This window comes from Electrophorus electricus, chromosome 7 (genome assembly GCF_041902795.1).
Source record: "Electrophorus electricus isolate QZ-2024a chromosome 7, ASM4190279v1, whole genome shotgun sequence".
Lineage (NCBI taxonomy): Eukaryota > Metazoa > Chordata > Actinopteri > Gymnotiformes > Gymnotidae > Electrophorus > Electrophorus electricus.
In genome coordinates, this window is record NC_137503.1 from 8069222 (window position 1) to 8086584 (window position 17363).

The following is a 17363-nucleotide window of genomic DNA, read 5'->3' on the forward strand; positions in this document are numbered from 1 at the left end:
CTAGCTTTTCAAAGCACTTCATCACGACTGATGTGAGGGCGACAGGGCGGTAGTCATTGAGGTCGGAGGGTCGAGGTTTCTTCGGGACGGGTACGATGGTGGACCGCTTGAAGCTGGACGGGACAATACCGAGCGTCAGGGAGAGATTGAAGATGTCGGTGAATACCGGGGCTAGCTGATCTGCGCAGGCTTTGAGGACCCTCCCGCAGATACCGTCTGGTCCCATCGCCTTCCTGGTATTCACCCTTTTAAACACTCTCCTCACGTCACTCTCCGTGATGATGAGAGGGCGCTGTTCTATGGTGGGCCCCGCGCATGTGCCATTGGCTGCGCCGATAGTGCCATTAGCACTAGCGCCGTTAGCATTTGTGCTGCTAGCATTAGCGCTGCTAGATGTAGCCTCGAAGCGAGCAAAGAATGTATTCAGCTCGTTCGCCAGAGACTCGTCCGCACTCATCAGTCCGGAGGGTGGGCTCCTGTAGTCCGTGATCATCCGTAGTCCCTGCCACAGGGATCTAGAGCCACTCTGCTGGAACTGTGTCTCTAGTTTCTTCCCGTAGCGCCGCTTCGCCTCCCTCACCGCCCTGCGCACTCCGTATGCTGCGGACTTGTACTCGTCCATGTTCCCGCTGATGATCCCCGCATTGTAAGCAGCAGTTCGAGAGTTCAGAGCCTCGCGGATGGTTCTGTCCACCCAGGGCTTCTGGTTGGAAAACTTCTTGATGGTGATTCTTGGGATCGTGTCGTCCACCAGTTTCCCAATAAATCCTACTACTGCCTCCGTAAACTCGCTGACATCATCAGTGCTGCGCCGGAACATGTCCCAGTCCGCGTCATCCAGAGCGTCCTGCAGAGCGGCCACCGATTGGTCTGTCCAGCGCGCGACCTCCCTCTGAACCGGAGCTTCCCGTTTCAGCCTTTGTTTATATTTTGGTAGGAGGAAGATGGCGGCGTGGTCCGACTTACCAAACGGTGGATGAGCTAGTGCCTTGTAGCTGTCCTTGTATGGGGTGTAGCAGTGGTCTAGTGTCCTATTTCCCCTGGTGGGGAAGGTTACGTGCTGGTAAAGGTTGGGCACCGCACGCTTGAGGTTAGCGCTGTTGAAATCCCCAACCACAATAAGTGCAGCGTCCCGGTGCTGTGCCTGAAACTGTGTGAGAGCCTCATGAAGTTCACACAGTGCAGTGTCAATGTTAGCCTGAGGTGGGATGTACACGGTGTTGATGATGACCGAAGTGAACTCCCGGGGAAGGTAGAAAGGACGAAGCTTGAGGGCGAGCAGCTCCAGGTTGGGTGAGCAGGAGCAGGCGAGAGTAACAACGTTGGCATTGTTGCACCAGCTGTTGTTTACCATCACACACACTCCGCCGCCTCTCGACTTCCCCGAATCTGCCGTCCTGTCCATGCGGTGAACCGAGAAGAACTCGGCCGGCTGGATAGCGTGGTTTGGTACCGCTGGGTTCAGCCACGACTCGGTGAAGCAGAGGAGATTGCAGTCCCGAATGTCCCTCTGGAACTTTATCCTGGCCCGGAGGTCGTCTAGCTTGTTGGCCAGAGACTGGACGTTGGCTAGCAGGATGCTAGGTAAGGGAGCTCGGTGTGCCCGAGCCCTCAGCCTGTTCCTGACGCCGGCTCGCTTCCCTCGCGGCCTTTTCCTCGCGCCGCGTCTTCTGTTTTCCCTCAGGATCTCCGTCGGCCATCTTGGGTCCGGGGTTACAGACGGCTTGAGGTGAGTGCTATGTAGATTAAGAGAAATAAGGGCATCTCTGCTGTACGAGATACGTGCCGTGGTGTGTAGAGAAGGGCTGCGGAGAAGTCAGGGGTAGCGGGAAGAGCGAAAAGAACGAAAAAGATAGTGAAAAGAGCGAAAAAAGTGCCAGGTGTGGACGGAGCAGTCGTGACGGCAGCCGACCTCGCCGGCGCCATCTTAAAGCTGGTGAGTATGGTTGGTGCCTTACCTCAAACCTTGCAGTCTTCTAACATTCATCATATCATTGCATTGTCTGGGAACAAAACACATCGCCTCAATTGCTCTCTATGGGAGAAACACAGGAGAATCAATGATGTTTTTGCTTGGATTCTGAGCATGGAAAGCTTAACTGGATTACACTTTCTGAGGCTGTACTTTCCCCTTGGAGTTCTGATTACCTCTAGGTCGTTTGTGTATTTCTGTTTTAATGTAATATTTCAAAACGTCCTGCGCACACACAAATAAGCCATTGCCTTTATTGTACGGTAGTGAAAATAGCGGACACCGCACATACAAGCTACCATACACACCTTGAGTAGGAGCTGGCACTTCATGATCTTCTGAACAGGTTTAATAAGCAGATCATTTAGTTGCAACCTGCAGGCCAACTGATGTCTTAGATCCTTGCCAAAAGAAAACGACAGGAACAGTTAATCTCTCGCGCTCTCTCATACACATACCACACAAACACAAGCACTGTGTTGGCAACAAGAATCACCTCAAAATGAGTGTCTATGAATTGTAAGATGATGTGATCTCACTAGGGCTTGTTCTGACAATATACCACATACATGTGTAGCCTCTGTTCCTGCAAAACACACATGTACATACCTGTACACGAAGTAAAATTTGTACCATAATTTGCTCTTACAACCTGTGACTAAGCAATCAAATGTTGTTGTGAAATTTTAAAAATGGTGCCATCAACCTGTTAAAAGGTAAGTTACTCGGCAGAAGCCATATCATAGTTCTGGATCTTTTCTTTCTGTGCACAAACCCCTCTACTTTATCTTTTACTCTCTACCATGGCAATACCCAGAATTCTTTACTTCCTTAATAGTTAAATGAAAATAAATTTAAAGCAATAAACCATCATCTTCAATCATGGTAATCATCAGTTATGCACTAGCTGATATCTCTCTCTCTCACTTGCTCGCTCGCTTGCTCTCTCTCTCAAACACACACACATACTCTCTCAAATTTACAACTTTGATAAATTACTGTCCCAGCTGTTCTGGATTAGACACACATTTCTTCAACTCCCTCAGGAAGTAACTAAAATATAATAAAACATTATTTGGTAACCCTTACATATCCCCTACTACAGTTTAACTCTGTCATTAATTACAGTGTAACAGAATGAAAAATGTTACCAGTATTTTTATTCATACACACAATGATAATTCAGTGTAGTTAAAAAGCCTTGCACATGTTTTGATAACACAAAACAGCTAATTACTAATACATTGTGAAGATTCTTCATGTTCATCAAAACATCCACCTTGGTATAAAGTTTAGGATTTGTCTAAATAATGAAAACTTCAAATGTAAAAAAAAAAAAATATAGGAATACACTTTAAGTTGTATAGAACTGTAGGCAGCTGTTGGGGTTGGGTTGTAGGAGTTATGAGAAGCCTGTGGTACATGACTTGAAATGTGCAAAACAATATGGTTGCCAGTATGAACCACTCAACATGCATTAAGTGAGCAAGGCAGTTGAAAGTCATGGAGGGAAGGGGACAGAAGAGGACTTATCTTGCTTTCTGATGGAGTAGCACCCTCACATGGCCACAACTTTCTGAAAGAGCCACAAAGTCTCAGATCCTGATGCCCCTCCATGCCCACTGTCTAAACTACTCTGTCTCACTGTATGAACTCAGAACTTGGCACAGGGTCTGCATACACATGTGCACCCACTTCTGAAATAATCCACCAATGATGAGGCCACATTCCACATCAACGTAATCTCCAGTCCATTACACTATTTGACAGCACTGCTTTTCCCAGAACCTCTGCTTTGGCTTTAAAAGCCAGGAGAGAAAATACATATCTTCATCCTGGAAGAGATATTCAGCATGGTGAGAGTAAGAGAATGGATGAGAGTATATCTGGGGAGAAAAGAGGAAGGGGGTGGAGCTGGACCACTGCCGGACTTCCTCGGGTAAAAAAATTATGCCGCATGATTAGTAATTAAATAAAAACAGTTCAGGGAATTTAAAAATAAAATGAATCATGTTATAATTTACCAGTGTGTATGAGCGACACATTGAACATTGTACAGCATCTTAATTTTTTTTTTTTTGAGGATTATCTCTAAAAGCAAACCATGCACCATGACATCTGTTAGTGAGACAGAAGAAGCAATATTTCTCTTAAGCAGCAAATGTAATGCTGCCCGAGTGCCGCAGGGCGAGGAGCAGGATGCACAGACTCCCGTGACATGGATATACGTTTATTGACAAAACAAAAAACAAAAACAGTGACCATGAATACCATGAACAATGTGAACTTAAACAATGACCAAGAACCTGCACATTTTGACAAGGGTTTAAATACACAGACAAAACACTAACTCGGTGTAGGTGTGTGCAGGCGTGGTTACCAACAAACAAGACCCTTCCACTGCACATGGTGGGTCAAAAGATGCGACTTGCGAGAGGCAAGTGTTCCATGACAGCAAACAAATCTAAAATCAGTCAATTAGCTGGGAAATTTATAAGCAGTGGGCTGAGCCCTAGGCTGATCTGTCAGTGATTTGACCTGACCTAACAGTGGCCTACATATGTCAAAGTATAAAGAAGTTGTGTAACAAAGCATGCTCACAAGGCTTTTACCAATTCATGTGATGTTTAACGTCAAACAATCCAGGGGCATTTCCAAATGCAGGAACCAAAGTGTACAGGGAACAAAGCAAAAGTCCAAGGAACCAGAGATACGGCAAAGAGCATAAAAGTGCAGAAAGTCAGTCCAAAATGCCAAAGACAGGGCAAAGCAAACCCCCAAAACACAATAGTAACATCACCATGGGAAAACATTCCAAAACGGAAGCACTGATGTCTTGGCAGGACTTCATTAGTAAGTACAGACACACAGCAGTTTCAATAAATGCATCATCACCACCAATAGCAGTGGGCAGAAGTATTGCTGGGAGTTGAGGTGACACTTTGAATGAATGATATGTTTATAAAAGAACCGTTCTTACACAAATAAAACAGCACTTCTCTACTACCTAACATTTACATATCTATTCTGAATGTGTTTACTAAGAGTTCTAAAACAAACAGTCATCCTTCATGGGACAACAGCTTATCTATTACAGGCTTTTATGTAAGGGCTCAAAGCCAGCTTACCTCATACCTGTTGTGTACAAGTAGAGGATACGAGAGGCATAAAATGAAAAACATTTAAAAGACTGCACTAATTGTATTTTCTATTATTGCAGTACACGTTTTGTGTACTGAAATAACAGTTCACATAAATGTCTTACAAAAATACTGCTGTTTCTCCATCAGAGAAAAGTGAACATGCCGTACCCATTTATACTCCTTATTGGTGCTAGAAGACATTAGAAGAAATGCACCTGAAACTACTGCAGCAGAGCATGGACGTGTCAGCAAAATAGTCCTGCAATATCAATCAGAAGAATGACTCACATGGTTGAGAAAGGATCTTTCTTTCTGTCTCTGACACACAAAACACAAATCTGCTAGGAAATAAAGTAAAAAGAGAACTCAAGTTACATAATTGACACAAATTATGCAATTTTTCCAGTGCTGGAAAGTAACAGATTACATGTTCTTCAGTTACCACAGCCTTAAATTTTTTTTTTTTTTTTTTTTTTTTTTTTAAAAAGAGTAGTTTAGGCTCTATTTGTAACTACACTTATATATTGTACTGCTATAATAACATTTAATTGAATCAAATTGAAACATCAATGTAGCAGTCTACTTTTTAAACAGAAAGAGAATATGAAGTAAAAATCTGCAGCAGAGAATCTTCTGGTGGGGCAGCATAGCATTAGACTGCTTGGAAGGCTAATGTAGCATGCCAGGAATGGGAACCTGTGAACTTAAAAAGGGAGAGACAAACAAATGACAGGTGAAGGGAATTAGCTAATAAGCAGGTGATTGAGACCTGATAAGTGATTGGTGGATGATTGTGAGCTGCTCTGGCTGGACACCGACCGGGGCGTGACAAGTTAAAAAAATTGATTAGGTGATCACTTGATCCAAATATTTAACAGTTAATGTGATGTGAAATACTGGTGTAGAGAATGCCAAGACAAATGACAGGTGTGATTGAAAATCAGGATTATTCCACCAAATATTTTCTGAAATCAATTACAATTACAAACAGAATATTTGAATAAGCCAAGGTCTGAAAACAATGTGTCTTTTTTTGTTGTGTTGACCAGTTGTCATTTTCTTCTCTAAATGATGGTGTTCATTTGGAATTTGGGAGAATTGTTGTCAGTAGTTTATGGAATAAAATAAAAATGTTAATTTTATATAAATAGTTTTATTTCAAATATAAATATAAATATTACTATAAATAGTACTACATGTTACTATAATAATAGTAATAACCAGAGAAAGTGTTTATTTTGCTGTGTCCCTGTTTCTCTGGAAACGTTGCATACTTCACTGCAATTTTGATATAATTTGTGCTCTCTCTCTCTCTCTCTCTCTCTCTCTCTCATATATATATATTTAAATTGGTCTAAAAAGGTCAAAATATCAGCTTTATTCTCTTTTTGTAACAAAGCAAGTGTATGCTTTATACTACTTTATACATATTTTGATATTTTGATGAATAAATGCTAACCAATAAACAACCTCTTCTCTACTTGGAAAGTGGGCATCCGGTGCATTGGCTAACTGTTTCACCAGATGAGAGTTTCACCAGCTCTTTTACAATTTCTCCTTTCTTATGTGGCAAACAAACCAACCCCCTCTCAGTGTCAGCTACCCTCAAGGCAAAATGGCTCTCCATAATAGAGTTGGTAAGTGTGCAGAGTTTTTTATCACTACAAAGCAGTATACTTGAAGTATACTTGTAGACAAGTATATTTTTTTACTCTGTGACAACAGAATATGTGTGTACTGTGTTGTTAACAATGATGTGGAAGAGGCCTTTCTGTGCTTTAACATTGCTAGAAACACCTGTAGGAAAAATGCATTTCTTGCAGTGAGATGGCAGGTGTTCTGTACAAAAATGTTTTAAAAAACGACTGAAATCATTCTCCCTTTCAAGTGCTGGTAATTACTGCCTTCATAGCTGTATTCAGTTTGTGGCCAGCTGACTCCCAGGGTAAGTCTGCTACTTTAAAGGTTATTCATGATGTTATCATAGGTTAAGGGTGATCTACCAATCAAAAACATCTAGTCAGAAACATTTATTTATTAGAAGCACTCTGAAAGCACTATCAGGAGCTCCATGTCATCTGTCTCTCTATCGCCATGTACAATTTGTGCTATCCTGCTTCCTATCAAAGAGAAGTTTCGGAGCACAGGATTGTTACTGGCTGGATATTGTCATACACCAGTGCCAATCCTGAGATAAGAATGTTCGGCCACCCCAACAATACCCAGTAAATAGCTGTCATGTGGTCAGGAACTGTCCGATGCAGAACAGGATAGAGACACCACTGACAGAAAAGTTGGGGTGTTCAAATGTTGGGCTGTAACCAACAGCTACTGTGTTCGAGTTCCCTCTAAATAATAATGCATTGTACCCTAAGAACATCAAACAATACAACAGCTTTCCTTCCATGCCTCTCTTACTCTTAATAACAAGTGATGTCGCCTGTCTCTCCCCTCCAGGGTCTCTCCCAGTCCCTACTTTAGCATTTTTATCTTCTGTGAATGAAAGTGACATTAAACTGTTCACCATGGTAAACCTTAGCTGCACCATCCCAGACGAGGCTCCATACCCTGTGACAGTGTTCATCTATCGAGGTGAAGCGCCATCTGTAACCTCAGAGTCCTGGATTATGTTTAATAACCTTAGGCAGGCGGACACCATCATTTTCACACTCAAGGTGAGGCCTGACAGAGAAGGGCCAATAGTGTGCTGGTACAAGTCTAGCAGGACAAGCCAGACCTCTGGATTCAGCAACTCTGTCAACTTAGTCATATGTGAGTGATCTTATCTTTACATGTGTGCATGGTTCTCCAGGTGTATGGTACCATGAAAACATCTTAGGCCACCTAAGAAAGGCCTCTGTCCTTCTAGTGATTTCTTACTATTTGTGATTTATCTGCATTAATGTTCTATTGAATTAGGGTTAATGTGCATTTTATATTGTATTTTTACGGGCAAATATATACTTATTATAACAATCAAAATCTTATAATTCCTTGTGGTGCCAAGACCTTTGCACAGTATAGCATATGTGGTTAATTTAGATTTCTACCTCATTTATCTTCCTCCTGTAGCTTCCCTTCCAAGCCCTATTATAGCTATCTATCCCCCTGCTGTTCCTGTGGGTGGGGATTACATTGCACAATGCGAGATACCACGTGAAGATTTCACAAACGTCACTCTGAGCATGTTCTACCGTCCCCTTCCCATCGGCCCTCAAAAAGAAGCTTTCAAATACATTGGATCACTGGCTCTTGAACAAGGGAATTGGGCTTGCTCAGTCAATAATACCGATGCCACAACATCCACTGAGTTTGTATGTAAAATGGAGGTGTTCATTAATGGCAGGGCGCTGCACTCCACGTCCAGTCCTGTGGCCGCCATCCCAGGTATTTGTCCAAGAGGACTGAGCGAAGACCAGTCCTCCTTCATTTACCTCAAATCCTCGGCAGGTGAGTGCATTTGTGTTTGTGGCTTATGTTTGTGTTTTATGGTTGTTGCTTCAGAGGAACTCCCTGCACGCCTGTATTCGTCCTCCCGGGGCACAGCAGCCTGTTCTGGGTATCTCTCAGTCAGGGTCTCAGACGAATGGAGGCCCATATGTTTCTCCACCATTGATGTGTCTGATAAAGCAGTGGCTAATGTAACGTGCCGAGAGGTGGGCTGTGGGCATGCGCTACTCTGGGAGAGGGTTTCGGGTGTCCTTCCCAATGCTGTGGGCACTCCAAGGTGCAGTGGGAGAGAGCAGAAGCTAGCCCACTGCCATATGGACGGTTCAAGGCTTTGTACACAACACACACTTCACGTCATGTGTTCAGGTGAGGTGTACAGAGAGAAAGTGAGAGAGGAACTTTTTAGTACTTTGTCCTCTTTCTTATAGGCTCCCTGTCTCTGCCTGTTTGGTAGGTGCCCTGCCTACCCCTAGGCTCACAGTGGAAGGACATGTTTCTGTTTCTTCTGTGTACTTCGGGAAGGAGGAGTCGGTGATATTCATCTGCTCTTTTAATTCATCCTCACTGACATATGCTGACAGGGTAACATGACTCAGTAGAAGCGTAGCTACAAGTGCTTGCATTTTGTAAACAAAACTGATCTAAAATGTGGCTATAGAACAGATTTCATTATGATAAGGATGTATCCTTCCTAATCTGCCCATTAACATGTTCTGCAAAAGCAACTTCCCAAGAAACATTGCTGAAATGTTAAAGACAATTACCATGTCTTTCAATTTACCTAATATTTTAAGGAAAATAAGGCAACCCATTTGGCATTATATATTCTATTCAGGTGTACCTCACATTAAACTGTGAAGGAAAGGACATGGATACACATTACATCCCAGCAGGTGGGAGCATGCGAACTGAGTTGTCAAAGGACAAAATGAAATATGGATGGTGTGCATGCTATGCCCATCCAAATCTAATCCACCCACCAAGGACAGAAAACAGCAACTTCATTTACAGTATGTTTCTTTTCCTTTATTATATTTTAGATGAATTGTCTGGGTTAGTAATAGTTAATTTACTCTAAGCAGAAAAAAACAACTTACAAAATCGACAAAGCATCCTAACTGAGAACAGATTATGTAAGACCCATGTAACTAGGTTCTCTTGAAGTATCAGACTACTTTCTGCCTTTAACTAGTTGACAGTCAGGCAGCCTGTCACAGGCAAGAACATTAAAATGACCAGATATATAGAAATATGAAATTGAACTCTATTAATATTTTAATGTGCCGAGTACATTTAGGATTTAATCCTTTTAAACATGGTGGCAGAGTAGCTGTTTTCATTCTTTCTTTTTTATTTAAAAATAGAAATACTAAAACACCGTTACAGAATTTCTGAAAGCACTAAAATAATTTTTGCTGTTAATATTGCATACAAAACGTCATCCTTCACCACTAGGTGGCATGCAAGGTACTTTATATTTAGATATGGACTTAGCTTGTAACTCATTAATTTACACACTTTTAAGACAAGAAAAAGAATGGATGTGAGGTACTGTGTTTTAGAAGAATATTTCACATCTCTTTGACATTAACTTAGATATAGGCTTCACGCACACCAAAGAACATTCCCCAGAGAAGAATTTAAGGTTGAAATTCTAAACTTTTATTTAAAAAGCAAATAACTTGCGCATGTAATATTTAATGCTATATAGTTACAGATACCTGATGCTTTTATCCAAAACAGCTTACAATTATGACTGAGTACACCATGAGGGTTAAGGGCCTTGCTCAAGGGCCCAACAGTAACAACTTGGCAGTTGGGGGGCTTGAACCAGCAACCTTACAAATACAAGTCAAGTACCTTAACCACTGAGCTACCACTGCCTGGTTCATAGTTGCTTTTGTTCTCTTCTGCAGTCTATGATCCTCCACCAGCTGGACCAATTGTTGCTGCTATTATCACTACAGTAGCAGGAGTAGCCATTCTCATGTACGTTTGTGTATGTCGAATCAGCCAAAAGCATGTTCAAGGTGCAGCCACACAAGACCTGACAGTAATGCAGGTGGGCAATAATCCAACCTTTGCACAGGGGGAGCCAGAGAGTACAGAACAAAACCTTCAACAAGTATAGGGCAAAGCATAACCAGTTCACTTCAGAAATATTCGTGACACTTTACATTAGCGTTTCTTTAATTAATGTTATTTATAATAAGAGTTTACATTAACAAATGACAAATTATTAACAAATTACTGAATTTCATTTCATGAACCTAGTCATTAATCATTCATAAGTAATTAACTTGTGCTAATTGTCTTTAGTATTTCAGACAGTGTAGGATACTTGGAAATAACTCAGAAATAAATAGGTAGTGTTATTAAATTGTACAGGGTTCTATAATATTAGAAATTAAACACTTATAGTATTGCATGAGTTTGAAAAGTGGTGATAATTTTACTTATTTTGTTAACAATCCTTATGATTTATTAATGGTTAGGTTTATGGTCTTTTAATATATAATACTGTTAGTTAATATAACCTCGATGTAAAATGTTACTGAAATATTGTATATGTGTTGACTGAAATAAATCAATTGTGTTAACTGTTTGTTTGTTTTGTGTGTGTGTGTGTGTGTGTGTGTGTCTGTGTGTGTCTGTGTGTGTGTGTGTGTGTGTGTGTGTGTGTGTGTGTGTGTGTTTATGTGTGTGTGTGTGTGTGTGTGGTATCAGTGAGAATGACACAATTCAATCACCTTACACAATAATTATACATCTTAGATTTATAGCATTCAGGTCTCAAAACATTGCAAAGTCAATTAACAAGATAAGTCTGGTCTTAACATCTTTTATTTTATTTTTGCTTTAGTTTTTGCATGAAGTAGTATGGCACAGCCTGAGGAAAAAGGGATCAATACCCTTAATTCTGCTCTGATGGTAATTTGAGCATAAAGAAAAAGAGAGAGTCAGGGCTCTTGTAGACAGTTACAAAGATAATGGATCATACAGCTGCCAGATCAGCCAGTGCTTCTGCACTAAGAGGCTTGTCCTCCAAAGCTAATAGGAGGGATGGTTTTACCAAAACAAATCTACTCACAATATAATCACAGGACCAGGATAGTTAACTGAAGCTTGCTTCATCAGTTATGGTCTTTTGGATAATGTGGAACTGACAGCCATTTTATGATTATAAAAGATACAGTGATTTCTTATTGGAACAGAAAACTTCTACAAATCTGGGCCCTTTTTAGACCTTTATTGAGATCTTTGTTCTACAGCTGCTTCGGGTCAACATGATAATGTCTTGTTCTTGAGTGTGGCCTTATTGTTTTTAATGTAGAGCCGCTGTCATTTTGACTTTTTCCCAATCATCGTCAGTACAGAAAATAACATTCGAACACTGAAATCAAACATTTCCCTTTGCATTCTTCCTGGTCTAATTATAGTTAAGTAGTTAAGTGTGGAATGAAAGAAATGCGTCTGCTGAACCTACATATACCTGGCACAGTTCCCTGGCTGGCTAGAGAGGAGCAATTCATAGACGACTGACATCTAACCACTAGAGCTCCCTGTAGTCGTTTTATTGCTTTGTGTAGAAGGGGGAGGGGGACAGAAGCAAATTTGTTTTTAAGAAACAGTGTAGCCTCTCTTGGGATCATTCAAAAAATGGTTGCTGGACAGTAGTTTAGCACCACAGATGATGTCAGATGAAAAGGTGTCAATGTAGGTGCAGGAAGGCAGATAAGGGATTCAGGACGTTTCTGCTTAGAAGTGTCTGGAGCTGCTGGTAGATGACATAGAACTTCTTGTGATGGTCGAGCCACCTCTGATGCCGCCCATGCTGAGGCCACCACCAGCGGACATGGACAAACCTCCTCCCATTCCTCCTCCCATTCCTCCTCCCATTCCTCCTCCCATTCCTCCTCCCATTCCAAATCCTGCACCACCGCCACCACCTGCTCCACCACCATAGCCAAACCCTGCATTAGAAACAGAGAATTCAAAATCCAACATGAGAGAGAGAAAGAGGAAGAGGTACAAGAAAAGAATGGGAGTAGAGAATCTTAGTGATTAAGAATCTTAATATTAATATTAATCCTGATAACCTGAAAGTACTGGCAATCATGTGATATACTATATAGTGTAGAAGGAACACTTCACTGATAGGGTACAGTGTGTGCGTGTTAGGCATGAGCAACTGGTACAAAGGTAAGTCAAGTCAGTGGCACTGTGAAGTGTAATGTGCACTCACCACTAGAGGTCTGCTGCACATGGATGGTAGCCTGAGGTCCTCCACTGGAGATTCTGAGAAGGAACATACAGATTCAGCTAAGTATGCTTCTAAATGATCTCAACACCTGCCTGAACAACAGTCAACAAGAGATTAAGCCACACTGAATACTGCTATTGGGTAAGCTTGTAACAAAACATATAAAAGTTACCAGACAACAAAAGTTCCAAAGCTGTCCTCACCTGTTCTCCTCTCCCTCCAGGAGTTTCCTGTAGGTGGCGATCTCAATGTCCAGAGCCAGCTTGACGTTCATGAGCTCCTGGTACTCACGCACCTGCCGGGCCATTTCCTGCTTATCTCTCTGGAGGGCTTCCTCCAGTTGTTTAATGCGATTCTTGGCATCCTGTACTGCTCTCTCACCGCGCTCTTCTGCATCAGCAATCTGACCTTCAAGGTTAGTACGCTAAGGGAATAGAGAGCAAGAGGAAGCATCAGGGTCTGTGCTAAGACATATTAATTACTGGTTCAGTACAACCATGGCCCATCTGTCCTTCATGGCTACCTGTCCTTTGACGGCCTCGATCTCATTCTGCAGGCGGGCAATCCTCCTGTTAAGATCAGCTATCTCGGTCTTGGCTGAGCGTAGGTCCTCGGTGAAGTCACCAGCTGAGGACTTCATCTCCTCGAACTGAAACAGACATTGCGAACAATCAGTTGCAGCAATTAATGGTAGAACTGCTGGCTCTATTATAGTGCTAAGATGTAGTAGAAGGTTTGTCATGCTTCTCCTACCTTCTGTTGGTACCAGCTCTCAGCCTCAGCACGGCTGCGGTTGGCGATGTCCTCATACTGAGCACGGACTTCAGCCACAATGGCGTCCATGTCCAGGTGCCTTCTGTTGTCCATTTGCACAATCACTGATGTGTCTTTGATCTGACCCTGCAGCTCTGCCAGTTCCTATATACAAACAACAACATTTCATGTTAAAAATCCTTCTCTGGCTCTCTATCTCCCTCTCTCTCTTCCTCTCATTTTGGTAATAATATTCCAAATGAAAGAGCAACTTACAGCCTCATAGACTGCCCTGAGGAAGTTGATCTCATCCTGAAGAGCATCAGCCTTAGCTTCAAGTTCAATCTTGTTCATGTAGGCAGCATCAACATCCTTGAGAGAAGAGGAAGGATGAGTTTCTGCTGCTGTCCATATAGCAGCACACCTTACACTACAGCACAGTAGATGAACAGAATGAAAAAAGAATAAAGAAAAGTACCTTCTTGAGCAGGACAAACTCGTTTTCAGAAGCAGCACGCTTGTTGATCTCATCCTCATACCTGTAGCGAGCAAAGAAAATATGAACAAACACCACCACCATAATATTTGAGCTTTTTTAACATCTAGATGCGTCACAGGCTGTGATATTTGTTGTTTCATTTACAGCAACCTAGTTTATGCAGCATTAGCTAATTGAGCTTACTTTTTCTTGAAGTCCTCAACTAGACCCTGCATGTTCTTCAGCTCTCCCTCAAGCTTAATCTTCTCATTTCCCAAGCCATCCAGTTGCCTGCGCAGGTTGGCAATGTAGGCCTCGAACATGGCATCGATGTTGGAGCGAGTGGTGGTCTGCTCCTGCAAGAACTGCCATTTGGTCTCCAAAGCCTTGTTCTGCTGCTCCAGGTAACGTACCTGAGGGGAGAAATCAAATTTTCAGGTTTCTCTCCTTGACCTTTTTTTTTGGTTTAAACATCACTGATTAGAAACCAATTAACAAGCAAATAATTTTTCACAAAAAGGACCAAAAAGAAAAGTGCTGAAGTAGCTTCGAATCATACAAATTGCTGAATGAATAGATACCACGAGACAGCTAGAAAGGCTCTTTTGTTGTTTTGTCTCTTTCGTGCTCTTTCCACAAGTTTATTGTCTGAAGAAACATAAATGGACATGAGTCATTCCACCAGGCATTTTTCTGCAGGGTGGGGATAAGAAGGGAGGGGGGGAGTGTGAGAAAGAAAGAAAGAGTGGGCTAAACAGGGTGTGTCCATGAGACATGAACCATGTACTCCTGAAGGGTGTGGGGGCTTTCTTCTTGCCAGAAACCTCGCCTAGGCCTGCATCGTTCCACAGACAGTGAACACATAACATCACAGAGGCAAGTTTACACGTCACACCCTAATACAAGTCAGCTACAGCAAGGAAGAGCACATATGTGACCTCAGTGTCAAGCTGTTTGACTAACAAGTATATTTAAAGTCAGTCTGAGAAAACATTACTTAAGGTATGACATTTTCTTTTGCCTTCTGTGATACACTGTGATCAAATAACTGTTCAAATATTCTTTTTTGTCATTCTCACAGAACTGTTTCCTGGCAGTTTGGAATTTGCATGGAATTGTCCTTGTGTGTGTGTGTGTGTGTGTGTGTGTGTGTGTGTGTGTGTGTGTGTGTGTGTGTGTGTGTGTGTGCATGCATTTCTGTATATGCAGGTGAGTGTGTACAGTGGGAATGGGTGTGTGGGGGTGGGTGTGTCACACTGTTTCCCACAGGCACTGTAAAATACAGGTATGTGTGTGTGCTGTCTACATAGTAAGCAGGTATTTAGGGTGTGTTCTCTGTCCACATTGGCTTTGAATACAAGTTTTTGCCAAATATTGTTATTACTAAACAACTGACCTAATCAAGTCAAGAGAGTGAAGACTTAACACACACAAGCTAAAGTCAACCTACAATGATACCTTTCTGGTCTTTATTTCTGCTGTGAAATGAAATAAACTTTAGACTCAACTCCCATCTCTTCTTCTCTTCACAATGTCTGAGTGAACAAGTGTGAGCATGAGTGTGACTCATGAGTGTGGCTATATAGTTAGTATATTATGACCTGACCTCCACCCATATTTGAATAGACTGTTTAGAGAGCTAGTGCAGCATAAATTATAGTGCAAGACAGAGAAGAGGGCCAGGGGTTCATTATAAAACATCCACTATGGTAATTTGTTGTATAGGATAACTGCATCCAAAATGGCTTGAAAAAATTTCTGCATTGCTACAGCCAAGGCTTTGCTTGTAACCCATCAGAGTGTACTGTGAGCAGATATGGCAGGAGTATATCATGCAGAAATAAAACAGTACATGTACCTCACACCAGTACTTCATTTCTCTAGGATTTTGTGAGGCAGACATGTTTGACATTGTTGTGCTAATGCAACTGTGTTACACTTCTGTATTACACTTCTTCTATAAATCATTTTTTAGCTTCTTTGCACTTTGGAAGTGAAGAGAGTGCATTTTACAAAATATAGATATGGTAGCTGTCCAACAAGTGTTTAGTATGTAAGTGTTTAGTATGAGGAGATAATTCAAGTATTCAGGATATAGGTTACATATTTTACATAGTATAAAGGCTACAATAAATAATTTGCCTGCACATGTATCTGTGGAGTTAATGTATTTACACTTTTACTAAAAATGAGCTATCACATAATGTAGCTAAGATAATTCATAGTCACCTACATTTAGATTTTACATATAAGGGGTGAGTCAGTTGAAGCCTTTTAAAAGAAGTTGTTTGGAAACACTTCTCACCTTATCAATGAAGCTGGCAAAGCGGTTGTTGAGACTCTTGATCTGCTCTTTTTCCTGGGTGCGGACAACGTGAATGTTGGGGTCAATCTCCAGGTTCAGAGGAGCCAGGAGGCTCTGGTTGATTGTCACGGCAGTGATGGGAGGGGGTGGGATAAATCCACCGCCAAGGCCTCCTGCACCCCCAGCGCCAAATCCACCACCTCCAGCTCCTCCTCCGAAGCCTCCTCCGAAGCCTCCACCGAAGCCTCCACCGAAGCCTCCACCAAAGCCTGCACCGAGGCCTCCACCGCCTCCGCTGATGCTCCGGCTGCTGAAGCTGCCACCACCTCCGGCACCAAATCCGGAACCGGCAGCGGAGCCTAGCCCTACCCGGCGGACCTGGCTGATTCGGGTACCGCCTGTGGGAATGGCATAGGCTGAGCTGCTGGTGAAGCTGCTTCTGACAAGGCCGCCACCGCCACCACCGCTGCCAGTTCTGCTGCTTCGCACGCTGTAGCTTGTAGTTGCCATCCTTTGTGTGTCCAGAAGAAGGAGCGAGAGAGTGCTGCTCAAGGAAGGAGAGGAGTGAGTGGAGGGTAGGAGGATGTCACTCACAAAGAGGAGTTAAAGTCCCTCTGTGTGCTGATCCGCTACTGGCCTCCTCCTTTTATTTGATCACGGCACCGCACCGCACGGCATCAGGGCGGGGCCACCTGGTCTCGCACACACTCACACAGACATACACTCGCACATGCACACACACAGCCACACCTACGCGCCTTACCTGTCAAACAGGTATAGAATGAAAGCCGAACGAAGACTGCCTGGGGCTTTGCCACAGGTACAAGGGACCAAAAAAAAGAGTGAAAAAGCAGAGAAGATAAATTCCACTTGTGCTTTTCTTCATTAAAAAAGGGAATGCGTCTGTGAAGACATGCCAGTGGGTGGTTCTGTCTCTTTGAGTCTGGTTGGTTGAGGGAGAGGCATGAATCCACCCTCGGAGGGAGAGAATGAGTTCA

The 17363-nt window shown here is 42.6% G+C and overlaps 2 protein-coding genes across 5 annotated transcripts; one reads left to right on the forward strand and one right to left on the reverse strand.

Moving 5' to 3' along the window:
- The first annotated feature begins 1502 nt into the window (after positions 1–1502).
- On the forward strand, positions 1503–11165 carry si:dkey-195m11.11 (uncharacterized). 4 transcript variants are annotated; one of them, XM_035523981.2, is made up of 9 exons: positions 1503–1729; positions 6709–6752; positions 7004–7060; positions 7573–7887; positions 8188–8502; positions 8620–8931; positions 9020–9147; positions 9401–9575; positions 10482–11165. In XM_035523981.2, the coding sequence occupies exons 1-9, from the start codon at positions 1503–1505 to the stop codon at positions 10694–10696; spliced, it is 1788 nt and encodes a 595-aa protein (XP_035379874.2). In that variant the 3' UTR covers positions 10697–11165. The 4 variants fall into 4 exon arrangements, with proteins under 4 accessions (XP_035379874.2, XP_081574388.1, XP_081574391.1 ...); XM_081718262.1 differs by having other exon boundaries at positions 8188–8931; XM_081718264.1 differs by lacking the exon at positions 1503–1729 and adding an exon at positions 1804–1936 and having other exon boundaries at positions 8188–8931.
- Positions 11166–11391: 226 nt separating this feature from the next.
- On the reverse strand, positions 11392–16999 carry LOC113590222 (keratin, type II cytoskeletal 8-like). Its single transcript, XM_027030264.3, has 9 exons — positions 16366–16999; positions 14265–14473; positions 14061–14121; positions 13859–13954; positions 13583–13747; positions 13353–13478; positions 13033–13253; positions 12812–12864; positions 11392–12539 (listed from the first exon to the last, which is right to left on the reverse strand). The coding sequence occupies exons 1-9, from the start codon at positions 16873–16875 to the stop codon at positions 12325–12327; spliced, it is 1656 nt and encodes a 551-aa protein (XP_026886065.2). The 5' UTR covers positions 16876–16999; the 3' UTR covers positions 11392–12324.
- Between the last annotated feature and the right edge of the window lie 364 nt (positions 17000–17363).